Here is a 15,044-nt window from a genome sequence, read left to right as displayed (position 1 = left end):
GCCAAGCGTTTTCTCTCTTGAAGTCGTTCGCATGGCCTCTTTGTCCAGCACTTTTCATGGACAACGTGCAACCCTGACCCACTTCACACCTAAGAGCAGATCCGCAGCCCACAGGGTCCAAAGTAACTGGGCTCCAGCACGTCACCATTTCATCCTTTCCAAACTCTTTCTACTGCCTGAGATTGTTGTTCTTCCACACGTTCCTGAACCAGAACAGGGCTCCGTGAAAGCAGGGACTGGCCAAACAGCCGTCTCCCCAGGGCTGAGAGCCGTCTCCAGCTCCGCGAGGTGCTCAATGAACCCTGCTGGCTGCCTGGCTTTGGGGCATCCAGTTTGATCGGCCACACGCGCGAGTGCCCACCCGGGCCCTTTCGGAGGAGCCCACGGGCTGGTTCGTGGCTGGCGTGTGCGGCAGCCCCTCTGCAGCCCGGGGGCTGAGACGGCCCGGTGGGCGCTCGGGAAAGGCGGCAGTGTCTCAGCAGCACCTGCCGGTGACGCTGCAAAGGCGGCCGGGAGTCGGCCTGTGCTGCTGACCTAACGGCCACGTGGCTGGAAGAGGGGGTCCCTGCCGCTGGTGAAGAGACCACCATGTGCTGCAAGATCAGACTCACTGCCCGGCACTGGCCACGTCCATCGAAACAAACGCGGGCTCCAGGATGTGGCTACACTCAGGAATGTGGAATAATAGGAAGTTTCTGCCGCTTGCCGGGGTGGGAGCCAGACCACGCAGCCTGAAGGAGGAAGGAAAGGAGGAGGGTTCTGAGGAGTCACGGGAAGCTAAAGCCTCGCTCGCCCACCGTCTTCTCCTTTGCGGCGTGAAAGTTGGCTATCCCCGGCCTAACCATAAAATACATGTGTTGTTCTTGACTGGGACAAGGGGGGAAAACCAGCCTTATTTTTAGAAATGAATAGGTTTTTGTGTCCATTGCCTAGATCACGTGTTTGCCAGGAGACTGTACGGAGTTTTAAAAAAAGCGGGGAGAGGGGTAGTGTGGGGGTGGGAGAAATGGGGGGTACCAGATTCAAACTCGCCTCCCATGAGCTCGTACCAGCACAGGCCTCCTCCCTCGCTCTGGCTTGGTCCCTGCACCTGCCAAATGGGGTGATGGTATCAGCCCCACCTTCCAGATTGTCCCCAGGATCACACAGGGAAAACCATCTCCCAGATGGAGAATCCCCTAGAACACCTCAGCCCCTGCCCTTAAACGCTGCCCGGAGTAGGAACGACTCTGTCAGTCCAGGAAGAAACACCCAAAGCACATGTTTAAGCCACCCAAGTAAAGAACTTTCCAGGGAATATGACTCCTGGGGAGGAATGTAGACCCGGCATCGTGGGATGGAGAACATCTTCTTGACCAAAAGGGGGATGTGAAAGGAAATGAAATAAGCTTCAGTGGCAGAGAGATTCCAAAAGGAGCCGAGAGGTCACTCTGGTGGGCACTCTTACGCACAATTTAGACAACCCTTTTTAGGTTCTAAAGAATTGGGGTAGCTGGCGGTAGATACCTGAAACTATCAAACTACAACCCAGAACCCATGAGTCTTGAAGACGACTGTATAAAAATGTAGCTTATGAGGGGTGACAGTGTGATTGGGAAAGCCATAAGGTCCACACTCCCCTTTGTCTAGTTTATGGATGGATGAGTAGAAAAATAGGGGAAGGAAACAAACAAACAAACGGACAAAGGTACCCAGTGTTCTTTTTTACTTTAATTGTTCTTTTTCACTTTAATTTTTATTCTTACTATTTTTGTGTGTTTGGTAATGAAAATGTTCAAAAATTAATTTTGGTGATGAAAGCACAACTATATAATGGTACTGTGAACAACTGAATGTACACTTTGTATGAGTGCATGGTGTGTGAATATATCTCAATAAAAATGAATTTTTAAAAAAAGAACTTTCCAGGGATATCAGGGGCTACAGCTAGTAGCCACAAGACGCCGTCTAGAACTGGAGCGTGGCCACGGCAGCGGGTGGCATAGGATGCAGCTGCCAGGTGTACAGCTCGGGGCTCACAGGTGAGACGGCCACGCCCTGACCTCTGACCCTCACCCTGCCATTATTCACAAAATGTCCTCCCAGTTACACCCAGCAGTGTTGGGAAGAGACCCAGCTTCCGAGTTCCCGAAGGTTCCCTGAAGCTGCCGCTCGGCCACATCTGCTTTCTAGAGAGAGGCGAGCCTGAGCGCACACCCACCCCCAGGAAGCCCCCTCCCCGGGGGTCTCGGGGGCCGCTCAGCCAACACCCTCACGGACGGCAGCTGAGCAGCCTGCGTGCACGGCCCTTCGTGGATCACAACCGGAGCTCGGTTGGGCCGTGGCCCCCTCCTCCCCCAGCTGAAAGGGTCCCTGTCCCCTGAGAGGGGACACGCAGCCAGCCTGCTTTGCAGGGAGCACTCACCAGGTGGACGTCCACCTGCAGGGAGATGGGCCCTCGCCCTGCTCCACCACGAGGTGGTCATGAGTGGCTGAAGGACACGTGGTGCCCCTCATCAGCCTCACTTCCTCCTTCTCGGCCTGACAAACATGCTTTCAAACGCCTGTACTTCCCCATCCCACCCCATTTTTCCATCATTTCCTAATCATTAGCTGCTTCTATTTTGGGGACATTCCAGGGCACCACAGCCTGTCAAGTTGGGCTCCTCGCGTCACCAGCCCTAAGACACCCCCTCCTCCCTGGAGCCCACATTTTTTAATCATATTTTTAATTGTGGATTATATCATATATACATAGAAGTGATAACTTTCCAAGTGCAATTTAACAAGTATTTAGAGAGTAAATTTCAAAGAATGTTATGGGTAACAGTTCCAGTTTCAGTTCTTTTCTTATTGTGAAATTTAACATATATGCAAAAAGGTGATAACTTTCAAATTACAGTTTAACAAGTAGCTATAGAGCAAATTTCAAAAGATGCTATAGGTTACAATTCTACCATTTCAATTCTTTCCTTCTAGCTATTCTAATAACCCAGCAACTAAGAAAAAGAAAATTATATAGAGATTCACTATTCATCATCCTTTTTAAAAATCCTTCTTGTCTGTTGCCACCCCTTCCTGTGATTTAATCACTTTCATGATCTTCAGGGATGTCTAGGCAGTGACCACCCTAACTTGTTCATGTTGCAAAGGGGTGTCAACTTTATAGGAAAAGGGGACGCATCTGGTTGATGTTCTTGAAGAGGCTATTGCCTCTGGGTTTTGGGACTTAGCTGGCACAGGTGTTCTCTGGAGGATTTAAGTTTCTGAAGAATAAACTTAGTGACTGAAAATTTACAGAGTCTCAGATAGGGATCTGGATATTCTTTAGGGTTTTGGGGACTACTGTTGACTTGGGCTTATCATACTGTGGCCCTCTGGCATATCTAGCTGAAGCTTGCATAGGAGAAACCTCCAGGACAGCCTCTGACTCTATTTGAAATCTCTTAGCCACTGAAACCTTATATCGTTGCCTTTCTGTTCCCGCTTTTGGTCTAAAAGGCACTCTCAACCCTTCGATGCCAGGGTCAGCTTGAGCCCACATTTGAGAGGGTGAACATGAGGTCTCAGAGAATCGAGGCGGGCTCTGCCTGAGAGAGCAGGGACTGTGGGCACTTCCTGTCCGCAGCCATGCCCACCCCTCAGGCATCTGCTGGTCCGATCCGACCCCCTGGAAGGCCTGGTCGGAGAGGGAGGGCCCTGGGGGCAGGTGGGGCCCCTCCCCAGGCCAAAGGGCACCTCCCAGCAAACTCTTACACCTTTCCTGGGGCTGCCAGCAGCAAAAGGCTGCCCCAGCCCAGGGGCTAAGAGGCGATTCTCCCCCAGTTCCAGAGACCAGATATCCCAAAGCACAGAGGCAGGGCCACGTCCCTCCAACGGCCCAGTGTTCCCGTCAAGCCCAGGTGGTCCTTGACCTGTGGTGGCACCTCTCCAGCCCCTGCCTCTGTCTTCCCCGTGTGTGTCTGTCTGTCTCCCTTCTCCCCTTCCTATAAGGACACACTGGGTCAGGCCCACCCTCCTCCAGGGTGCCTCCATCCTAACCCCTTCCATCTGCAACAACCCTAGTTCCAAATGAGTCGCCTTCTGAAGTACTGGGGGTCAGAACTCCACCCTGTCTCTTCGGGGATACGATTTGATCCGAGACGAGAGCATTAAACCAAGTGTGGGGCCTGCTGAGCGTGGGGTCTCCTGGATTGGGGTGCCAAGCGCCCACGCAGCCACCCTGCCAGTCACAATGCCTTCTAACCGTGTGAGCGTCCCTGAGGCTCCCCGGCATTTCAGAGCACCCCAGGCCTCCCAACCCCACCTTGACTGGAAACACTGGCAACAGGGTGCCTTTTCACCCAGGATGGGGTCAGGAGCCACGGCACAGCTCCGCCTGGGCCATGCCCTCCCTGTGCGGGGCTTGTTTCCCCAGTTGCACTCGGCCACCATCGGGCCCCTGGCAGTCTCTGGGTGCTCACGGGTCCCTACAGTGTCTGAAGACCCCGGCTGGGTGGAAGCATTCTGGGGAGGGGGTGGGGGGCTGCCACTTCACTGGAACGAGCCGATTGGCGTTAGCCCTGGAAGTGGGAGGAGTGGGTGTCTGTCCCAGGCCAGCCCGGGGCCCATCTCCCCTCACCCCTGCAGCTCAGCTCACCGTCTCTCAGAGGAGAGGGAGATGGCCTGACCCACCAGAAGGTGACTGTGAGCTGACTTTCCAAGAAGATGAGCCCACCAGCTGGAGCCCACTGTGCCGCAGCAGCAGCTTTCCAGAACAAGGGCGGAAACTTCTGGGCCATTAAAGCTGTGCTGCCCCGGGCCTCTCAGGCCTCGCCCTGCTGCCCCTGCAGCCACCTCAGCATGTCCGAGGGTGGCCAGACACAGCTGCAAGGCCGGGACCCAGCCCTCTTGATTTCTGGTGGCTGCCGTGGTGCTGGCCGAGGGAAGGGGCCCTGGGGTCTGGGAGGGGCCGGGCAAGCTCCTGCAGGACCATCTGCAAGGCCCGGGAGACCCTGGGGAGCAGAGGGCCGCACCCTTCCCTTCCAGCAGAGGAGGCCTTTTCTCCCACCCACGCTCCCTGAAGTTGTGAAACCAAGTCCCATGGTCCCACTTCTGCTTTGGATTCCCCATTTGGATTTGGTTAGCAGGAAACTCTTCAAGCATTTTCGGAAGTCCGAAGGCAGATCTAAGATTTATCTGCAAAATGAAGTTTTCCCTCATAGGCACTTTCTAGAGGGAAGGTCCTGCCCCTCTTCTCCGGGAAGGGCGGGCGGCTCCCCAGCAAGGGCTCGGAAAGCCAGACCGGGTGTAATTCTGTAGGGACACGGGCCCCCCATTGGGCTGGGGGCGTTGGGGCGGGGGGCCCTTCCCAGGGCGGGGGGTCCCCACTCTCCAGGGCTGGGGGCTTCTTCAGGCCCTGCCCCTCCCCGTGTAGGGGCCGTCCCGGGTCCGGCTCTCAGGCCCGGCGGCCGCGTCTACACGGCCGGCAGCGGAGGCGGGGACCGGGCCGAGGTCACCCGGGGCGGGCGGGGGCGGGGGGGGGCGGGGGCGGCCCCGCCCAGGGGAGTGTCCGGGCCCGGGCGCCGCCGCCTTAAGGGCCGGGCGGGCGGGGGGCCCAGCGCGGGAGCCGACGGGGCGCCGCGGGGCCGGAGCGGGAGCCATGGCGCGGGGCGGGCCGGGGCCGCTGCTGCTCCTCGCGCTGCTGGCGGGCGCGGCCCGGGCCGGCCTCTACGTCCAGCCCGGGCCGGAGCTGCTACCGGCCGCTGCTTGGGGACCAGCTGTCGCGGCTGGGGCGCAGGTCGGCGCCGCGGGGCGGGAGGCGCGGGGAGGGCGGGCCGACCCCAGGCCGGGGCCCGGCATTCCCGCCCCTCCGGGCAACGCGCCCCCTTGGGGTCGGGGGAACCACGGCGCCCTCGACTTTGGAGGGTCAGATCCAGCCTCACTCTGCGGGGCTCACTGTGCTCTTTCACGCGCAGGGGAGCCCGGGTATTGGAGGGGCTGGACGAGTCACCCCTGTTTGGAGGGCCCCACACCCTGGCGTTTGGGGGGCACTCTGGTTCCGTTTCGGGAGCACTGTGCCGCCTTCACATTCTGGTCTCCTGGAGCTGGATGGGGTCGCCCTGGTGGTTGAGGGGCCCGCTCCCACCCCCTGAGCTTTCGGGGAGGGGGAGGGCTGCCTGTGCCGTGGCCCCAGTCGGGGGTGGGGTGTGGGTGCCCAGCTGCCCCCGAGCCCCAGCGCTGACTTTGTTGGGGGGTCTCTTCCCAGAACTTATCCCCGACCTCACGAGTACCTGTCCCCGTCGGAGCTGCCCGAGAGCTGGGACTGGCGCAACGTGAAAGGCATCAACTATGCCAGTGTTACCAGGAACCAGCACATCCCCCAGTACTGCGGCTCCTGCTGGGCCCACGGCAGCACCAGCGCCATGGCAGGTAGGTGGGCTCGGCTCCTGGCTGGCACGGGTGGTCTGCAGCCCAGGGGCCAGGGGCCACCGCTCCGGGCAGGGCCTCAGGGGCCCCGGGAGCCGGCCTTTGCCCTCCCCTGTCCTCTCACCACTTTCTGAGCAGCAAGGGAAGGCGGTGGTGACGAGGCTCGATTGTTCTGGAGGGTCTCCGTGGTGCGGGGTGGGCCTGCCTGGGACCCGTGGGGACAAGCAGGACTAGAGCTTCAGGCTGAGTGAGATGCAGCCCCCCAGGTGCCGTTTCTCACTCCCCAGAGCCTGTTACTACACCCCCCAACCACCCACCATTGTGGGTCAAACTGGAAATGCAAAGCCCCTGTCTATATTTGGGGCCAGAGAAGTGAAACTGGTCTTCAGCTGTGGTTAGTGTTTGACAGGTTGCCGGCTCCGGGCCTGGGGTGTAGAGTGGGGGCTGGCAGGCTGCAGCCCGGACCTTCCCGGGTCTGCTCACAGCCCGGCTGCTTTTCTAATCTGCTCCTCAGTAGTGTGGTCGCAGTGGGGACCAGAGGCTGGTGGCCAGGAGGGGAGGGGAAGCCGAGATCTTAGCAGTCCGCAGGCTGGCCAGCCTGCCTGCCACGCCCTGCTTTGAGAGAGAAGGGTGGCTCTAGCACTTTCTGTAAAAGCAGAGAAGGCTTCAAACCAACCTTGGGCCCCTGATCAGCCCCAGGCCTGCCCGGTGCCTGAACCCTGCTGTGAGTCATGGGTGGGGGTGGGGTGCGGAACTCGCAGCCTGGGGTGCTGTCCCCTCCTCCCCTCGCCTTGGAACCGTGTCAGGCAGGCCTGTTGTAGGTGTGGCATTGCATTAACTTGGCGTTGTTGACGTCAGGGTGACAAGCACTGGAAAGCAGCTGCCAGGGCCGTCGAGGAAACCGAGGCAGGGCGTTCAGAAGACATGTGAGAAGCTGGGGCTGGACTTTACCAGGGCCCCTGCCTGGCCAAGGGGTTTCTGTTCTGGGCTGGGGCCCGGGGCCATCGAGCTGTCTCTGGTCTGGCCCGGGCGCTGGGCGGGGTCCCCCCAGGCGGCCTGGCCCTGCCTGTCTCTGGGGACTGGAGAGGCCCCTGGAGACAGAGGAGCTCAGAGGGGGAAGGGGGCAGCTGGGCGGAGGCCCCATTTCAGGTGTGGGAGCCCCTCAGGGAGTCTGAGCCACCCCTTCCTTGGGTAGGGGTGGGCGGGCTCGAGGCCCTGGAGGCTGAAAGCAAGAAGGGCGACTGAGGAAGTGAAAGAGGACCTTTGTGGTGGGGGGTGAGGTGGGGCCGAAGGACTGGAAGAGCTGGGAGGTCGAGGGGCCCCTACCCCCGGGCCTTGAAGGATTTTAGTGAGGGAGCGGCAGACGTGGGACAGGATTTGCATTTGAAGAAGACTGCAGGGGAGGGAGGCCAGAGCTGGGCGGAGGTGGGCTGTGGATGGGTGGTGGCCCCGGGCCCAGTGGGTCAGCCACACGCAGACCTTTCTGGAGCGGAACCCTCCCCTAGTAGACGGCCGCTTCACCCCTTCTCCCTCCTCAAACCTTCAGCGACTTCCCCAGCAGACGGGCCCTCGCTGCCTGTTCCCTGAGAAAACAGAAGCCATCGGGGGGTTCCGCCCCAGCGCCCGGACCAGCTGCCACCCTCCCTCTGTCCCTGGGGTCACCCGTCCGAGCCCCCCACGGGGCCCTTCCTCACGTGCAGGAGATGCCGTTCTCTGCCCGGGGCTGTCCGAGGCAACCCCCCAGCGTGAGCCCTGGGGACCCCACCTCCACCTCCAGCCACCACCCCCTCGGAAGCCTTGCTCGTGGCCCCTCTGCTTCCTCTTCTCCCTTGGTGACCCCCCTCCAGCCTCACGGTCACCTCCCATTCACTGGGACGTTCTTGGGGCCCCAGCCCCACCCGGCCGGCAGGAGGAGCGGTGCGTCCCCAGGCCGTGGGCCCCTTCCCTGCGCTCGACCCCGGCTCCTGGGCGCCTGCCCGTGTTCCCCGCACTCTCCTCCCCTCCCTGGCCACTCCTGCCCTGGGCCCTTGGCTGCCCCTCAGCTTCCCGATCTGGGAGCACCGGGCGCCCCAGGACTTGGTCCCCGGACGCTTCAGCCAGGACCCTTCACCTGAACTTGACCTTCTCCTCTTCCTGCCTCCCTCACCTCGAGCCCCTTCCAGCTGCGGCCCTCCCCACACCAGCAGAGGGAAACTTGGTTTCCTCAGGAGCCAGGCCTGATGCCGGTTTTGTGTCCCTCCTACAACCATTGGCAAATCTTGTCGGTTTGGTCTTCCAAACGCACTCAGAACTCACCCCCTTCTCACATCCCTCTGTGCACGCTGGTCCCCACCAGCACGGAGCACCCTCCAGTCCCCCAGGCCTGGTGGCCAACGCCAGGGAGCCTGTTGGTCCTTTGGGCCCCGTCACCCTGTCACATGCAGTCCCCGGTGGTTCCACTCAGCGTCCCTCCTCGGCCTGGGGAGCCGGGCCTCGGGGCCTCTGGGCCGGGCCTTCACTCAACCCCTCCTCGCGCCCCTGGCTCTCAGGGCAGCGCCGGCCTTGTGTGCCGGGACAGGTCTGGGGCCGCCCCTCCTGGATGCTCTCCCGGCTTCCTCTGCCCTCAATGTCCACCCGGGATGGGCGTCCTCCGGCACCCTATTTATTTATTTTTTTGTTTGTTTATTTATTTATTTATTTATTTATTTATTTATGGTCAAAAAACTAATATTTAGAATTTGCCAGCCTGATTCAGTTTAGATGATCCCAATTTTGTTGGCAACATCCAAAGAATCATAGTCAGGAGCCAGTCGAACATGTACCTTCTTCTCTCCATCAGGCCTGATCAGGGTGTTGCCCTTGGCCACGTCAGTGTCATGGCGCTTCTTCACAGCCTGTTTGATCTGGTGCTTGTCGGCCTTGACATCCACAATGAACACAAGTGTGTTGTTGTCTTCGGTCTTCATGGCTGACTCAGTGGTCAGGGGAACTTGATGATGGCACAGTGGTCGAGCTTGTTTCTCCTGGGGGCACTCTTCCGAGGATTTGGGCTGTCTTCTGAGACGCGGCATCTTGGGCCTCCGGAATGTGGGTGAAGTGCGGATCTTCTTTTTCTTGTGACTGCGGACGCCTTTCAGTACTGCCTTCTTTGCTTTCAGCGCCATCTTCGTGAAAAGGCTCGGGCACCCTATTTAAAGTGCTAACCGCCCCTTCTGTGTTCACGGAGCTCTGTGTGCTGTGTAGGAGCACGTTTATTTTGTTGTCTTGTCTGCCCACTGCAGCGTGAGTTTCCCTGAGGGTGGAAAGTTGCACCGTTTCCAGGCCGGCACCCAGGAGATGGGTGGCAGCGTCTGTTCTACAAAAGGAAGGCCGGGATGAAGGGGCGGGAGGGCTCGGAGGCAGTGCTTGGGCCGGGCGCAGCCCCAGTGGGTTAGTCGAGGAGGTGGTGGCTGCACAGGCCCAGGGTTGAGGGGCAAAGCCAGAGTGGAGCTAGTCCTGAGTGCTGGGCATGGCCCCATCGCCCACGGGGTTTGGGGGGCAGCAGAGGCTGCCAAGCCGGGCATCCAGCGAGGCAGGGGCTAAGGCAGATGTGTGCCCAGCAGCCCGGGAGCGAGGTGCTTCACATCGGGTGGCTGCCGCTGGGGTGTCTCAGACCACATGGAAAGGGACCCTCGGGATGGCAGCGTGGGGCTCACGGTCCTTGACGAGCAGATTTAGGAGAGGGGGTCCTGAAATATTTACTATGATACATGGTGCGAGCTGCTTAGGAGAATAAAATAAAGCAGGGCAGGAGGCAAATGGGGGGCCTGGGGAGGCCGTGCTGGGCAAGGGGCTGGGGATGCCCTGCAGAAAGCCAGGCTGTGAGGTGTCTGGGGAAGAGCCTTCCGGACCAGGGGGCAGCGGCTGAGGACAGCGAGATGTTGCTGGTGACTGAGCACAAGCTCCACAAGGCCGAGGGCTGGGCATGGGGGAGACATGGGGCAGGAGGGCCCGGTGCCTGGGAGGAGGAACTCCAGGAGGTGCTGGTGGGCCGAGGGCTAGGACAGGAGACGGGAGGGCTGGGCAGGAGGTGTGAGGAGGTGAGCCTGTCCAGGGGCCCTTCCGGGATTCTTTGTGCTTGGAGGGGGAGGCAGGTCAGTCAGTGTGTGGGTGCCGTGGCTACTGTCGGCTGTCCCAGTGACTACCACAGGCCCCCAGGTTGCCTCACCTCCTGACAGTGCCTACGGAGGGGGAGAGGCGTGCTCACAGGTGTTCTCCACTGCCCTGGGGGAATGGTGCCGTGGGACCCACACACCCACCACGTGCTCGGAGACCTGTGTCCCCTGGTGACATGGCCCAGGAGCTCCCAGCAGTGGGAACCCCCCCACCCCAGCCCCCAGCCTTGTCCAGGCTGTGCTCCCAGCAGGGCGGGAGGCTGTTGGAGGGTGGGAGTAGTTGCTGACCGGGCTGCCGTCCCCCTGCCCTTTGCAGATCGGATCAACATCAAGAAGAAGGGGGTGTGGCCCTCCACCCTGCTGTCAGTGCAGAACGTCATTGACTGTGGCGATGCCGGCTCCTGCGAGGGGGGCAACGACCTGGAGGTGTGGGAGTATGCCCACCGCCATGGCATTCCCGACGAGACCTGCAACAACTACCAGGCCAAGGACCAGGGTAAGCGCTGCAGCCCACAGACCGGCCCAAACGGGCGTCGTGAACCCGGGCCGGCCTGTGGAAGTCCCCTACCACCTTGAACCCGCGTCGTGAACCCGGGCCGGCCTGTGGAAGTCCCCTACCACCTTGAACCCAGTGCAGCCTGGGCAGCAGAACATGGGGACCCTTGTTCTTTGTTGAGATCAGTGAAAAAGCCTGGCCTGGGAGGGGCTGAAGGGCACCTTCCTGTTTGTACGAGTCACATTGTGTACCCCTTGCTGTGCTCTGTGGCCTCACAAGGGTGGAGATGGGCCTGGGCATGGTGTCCAGGGCCTGCCACATTGGCCTGCTGGTGGTTTTGTGGGGACCTGTACGCAGGCCTTGTGAAGCCTGGGGAATGCAGAGCAAACACGAGGGCCATGCTGAGGGAAGCGAGTTGCTTCCCAGGAGACTGGTGGAGAGCTGGGAGGAAGTGGGCCTTCCAGGGGGCCTGTTTCCCACCCCGTGCGGCCGGGCTTGGGGCACCAGGTGCACATGGAGCCAAGGGGCCGCCGTGTGGGAAGAGCAGACCCCAGCTGGCCTGGAAGCTGTGGTTGGTATGTGCCTGCAGGCTGCTCCCCTTAGAACCAAAGGAGAGAAAACATCCAGGCCCCCAACCCATAAATGGCAGTTTTAAGTCATCGGACCCTGTCAGAGCTCCCCTTGATGCTGGAGTAAAGAGCTGTGGAAAAGTCAGGAAAGGCCGTATGAAAGGGTTTCTCCAGCGGCACTGTGCCCTCCGGAAGGGGTTCCCCTGGCTGGCCTCCCAGGCTGAATTGCCCAGCCTTAAAGAATTCCCTGGGTGAGCTGTGTGTGGAAGGGGAAGACCCAGCGGCGGGCGGGGAAGGTCAGCTGACTGCTCTGCAGGGATGGGGGTGTCTGTGCCTCCCCCTGCCCCTGCCCCATGAACTGCCTTTGTCCCTCCTGGGCCGGGCCCCTCTAATCCCACCGTCCTGGCAGGTGGGTGGAACTCATAAGGATCCTGTCTTTGCAATAAATAGACCCGTCTTTGCCTTGGCAAGGCCACAGAGCCACCATTTTCCAGCTGCATTGGGCAATGGGCATTTGGGGTCTGAGGGACAAATTAAACCAGCACTTTAAGCCCAAGGAGTTTAATGTCCTTGGGAAAGAAGTGAATCCAGTCAGGCGTGTAAGTACAACAGACGTAGGTGACAGCACAGTGGTGCGACGGCAGGCCCAGAGGCAGGCAGGGTGGAGGCGGTGGGAGTGACGGGCTGTGGCAGGACAGCGGTGGCTCCGAGCTTTACAGAATTCAGCTGCACCTTTTTTTTTTTTTTTTTAACCATAATTTGTGAGATCTCAAATCAAAATAACAAAAAAAACCCTATTTTTTTCCCAAATGTACTGGTTGACTTCTCCACTGACTAGCTTTTGAATCATCTGATTAAATGCTAATAATTTGATTACACTCTATTTTCAACTTCAATATAAAGCATTGTGAAAAGGCCCTTCTCCCATGATCTAAAGAAAAAGGAAAAAAGGCTGTCTTTTGAATGCCTACTATGTGCTAATTAACGTTTGTCATCTTTATTTTCTGCCAAGGCCAGGAAAGGGCATTTTCGTAACTCCTTTGCAGCTGAAAGAAAAACATAATTAAACTGCACCTGATACCAAGATTATTTCTGTTATTAGTGAATGAACGACAGCTGAATTAGACAAGTGGCAAGAGTGGGCTCTGGCGAGATCCTTTGTCAGTGGGCCCATGAGGAGACAGTCTCACGCTGACTTTTCTGTGCCCCCACAGCATGTGACAAGTTCAACCAGTGTGGGACATGCACCGAATTCAAAGTGTGCCACGTCATTCAGAATTACACCCTCTGGAAAGTGGGCGACTACGGCTCCCTCTCCGGGAGGGAGAAGATGATGGCAGAAATCTACGCGAATGGCCCCATCAGGTGAGTGCTGGACCAGAGCCCATGGGAGTGTGTGCAATTTTCTTTTTTGTGCTTGGGTGAATGGGACCCAAGTCATTCTCACCCCTTTCCTCTAGACAGATTTTATTCACTCTCATCTCGTGACACAACTGCCATGTCACTTCCAGTTTTCTCAGAAGTAACGCTGAACCACTAACTATTCTACTTCCTCCTAGGATTATTGCGAGAGTGATAGAAATAACGTGGAAAAGCTTTCAAAGCTGTAGAGTGCTAGGGAAAGAGTTTGGTGGGGTTGTTTCAATAGGGAAGACCAGCAGAAGTGATTGAGAATCATCTGGTAATGCGTAATGAACTGGATTTACAAATGATAGTATCAGACTATATCTAACAATGGCAAAGTCTTTAAAGTGGTAATTTTGCATCTCCTTGCTCTCAGCTGTGGTATAATGGCAACAGAAAAGATGGATAAATACACTGGCGGCATCTACACGGAATACAACGAGGAGGCCTTCATAAACCACATCGTCTCTGTCGCCGGGTGGGGTGTCAGCAATGGGACAGAGTACTGGATTGTACGGAATTCGTGGGGTGAACCCTGGGTAAGACATTTTCACTTTCTTAAGTACTCATCTAGAGCACGGATTCCAGCACCCTCTGGCGTCAAGGGTTCCGTTAGCTTGGGCGCCAAGGACTACAGCACTCTGCAGAGGGGTTTCTGGCTCTGGCCCAGGGTCTCCCAGCCACAGACTGGGGACCCCGGGGCCATCCAGGGCCCTGAGCGAGACTGAGCGGCAACACTGGCCTCGCCCTACCAGAGGCTGGTCGTGTCCCCCCCACCCAAGTTGTAACATCCAAAAGGTCCCCCGACGTTGTCCAATGCCTCTGGAGGCAGAATGACCCCGAGTTAAAAACCACGCTTCAGTGGCTTCAGTTCAGCTAGCTTATTCCTCCACAGCCATCTTATTCTTTTTCCCATCGTGGTTTCAGACTCTGAAAAGTAATGTTGTGTCGTTTTTTCTAAAGTACTTTTGAGTTAGGTCAAAGATCCAGGGGAGATATATTAATTGTCAGAGTTTAATTTCTAAGGCCTGGTATTACCCATTAACAGTTTAGGTCACAGAAACTCATACTGTAACTGGGGGAAGCTGATTAATGTGGCGAGTGATGAAAAATCAGTGTTTTAAATGGGGTTGTTAACTGGTAGAGAAGTCTTCTGGTCTAAAAAGCCAACACCTTTGGTTGGTATATTTTAGTTTTGGACATATAGGGCCACATAACCCTCATGCTAAATATTAACCAAGTGATATTTCTGAATAGGGGTCATGGGAAAGGGTGAAGAGGCAGCTGAGTAGATCATTCGGATACTCAATGTCCTCCAAGCCTGAGGATGATGGAGGAAAGAAAAACATCTACAGATGGAGAGCAGGAAGGAAAGTTAGGAGATGGAGTGAGTGATGATGAGATGACACACTGAATCCTTGTTCTCTCACAGGGCGAAAGAGGCTGGATGAGGATCGTCACCAGCACCTATAAAGATGGGACGGGCGACTATTACAACCTCGCCATTGAAAAGGCGTGCACATTTGGGGACCCCATTGTTTAAGGTGGGTGTCTCTGGAAGAGCAGTTTTAAAAAAACAATGTCAGAAAGCTTAACCAGAGGGCTTCTGTCAACCCAGCCCCAGGATAATACTGCTGTGCTTTGAACGACCTGGGGTGACACTCGAAGTATTTGACGGCTGGTAACAGCACTGAGCACGTGGAAGGGGTGCCTGCCAACATGGGGACCAGTGTGGTACTGGCTGGCAAATCATTCTTGAGAAGAATCTAAACTGGAATGACTTAACCACCTGCACAGGAAGGCTCCCTCTTTACGTGGCTGCACTGAAACCACCTGGCAGATATGGGGTCTGCAAGAGACATCCCATTGTGTGATCTCAGTTTTCTTTAATAGATAGATGGCTTTGTATTTTCTTTTTGGCAATCATGGTCTATAATGTGGCATTTAAGAGATTAAAGAGTTTAGATTTATCACCTTGGAATCAGTGGGAGGGGACAGTAATTTCAAATTGCCTGAGTAATGAATAAAATGTAAGACTTCATGTAAGAAGTGAAC

General features: G+C 57.3%; 1 protein-coding gene across 1 annotated transcript; it reads left to right on the top strand.

Annotated features, from left to right (window-relative positions):
* Window positions 1-5,620: 5,620 nt before the first annotated feature.
* CTSZ (cathepsin Z) lies at window positions 5,621-15,038 on the top strand. Its single transcript, XM_037811460.1, is given in 7 exon segments — window positions 5,621-5,698; window positions 5,700-5,758; window positions 6,227-6,390; window positions 10,837-11,016; window positions 12,800-12,950; window positions 13,366-13,528; window positions 14,422-15,038. Coding segments are annotated over 7 exon segments (906 nt in total). The 3' UTR covers window positions 14,533-15,038.
* The last annotated feature ends 6 nt before the right edge of the window (window positions 15,039-15,044 follow it).

Source organism: Choloepus didactylus, chromosome 19, assembly GCF_015220235.1.
Source record: "Choloepus didactylus isolate mChoDid1 chromosome 19, mChoDid1.pri, whole genome shotgun sequence".
Taxonomy (NCBI): domain Eukaryota; kingdom Metazoa; phylum Chordata; class Mammalia; order Pilosa; family Megalonychidae; genus Choloepus; species Choloepus didactylus.
This window is presented reverse-complemented; position numbering and strand designations above follow the sequence as displayed.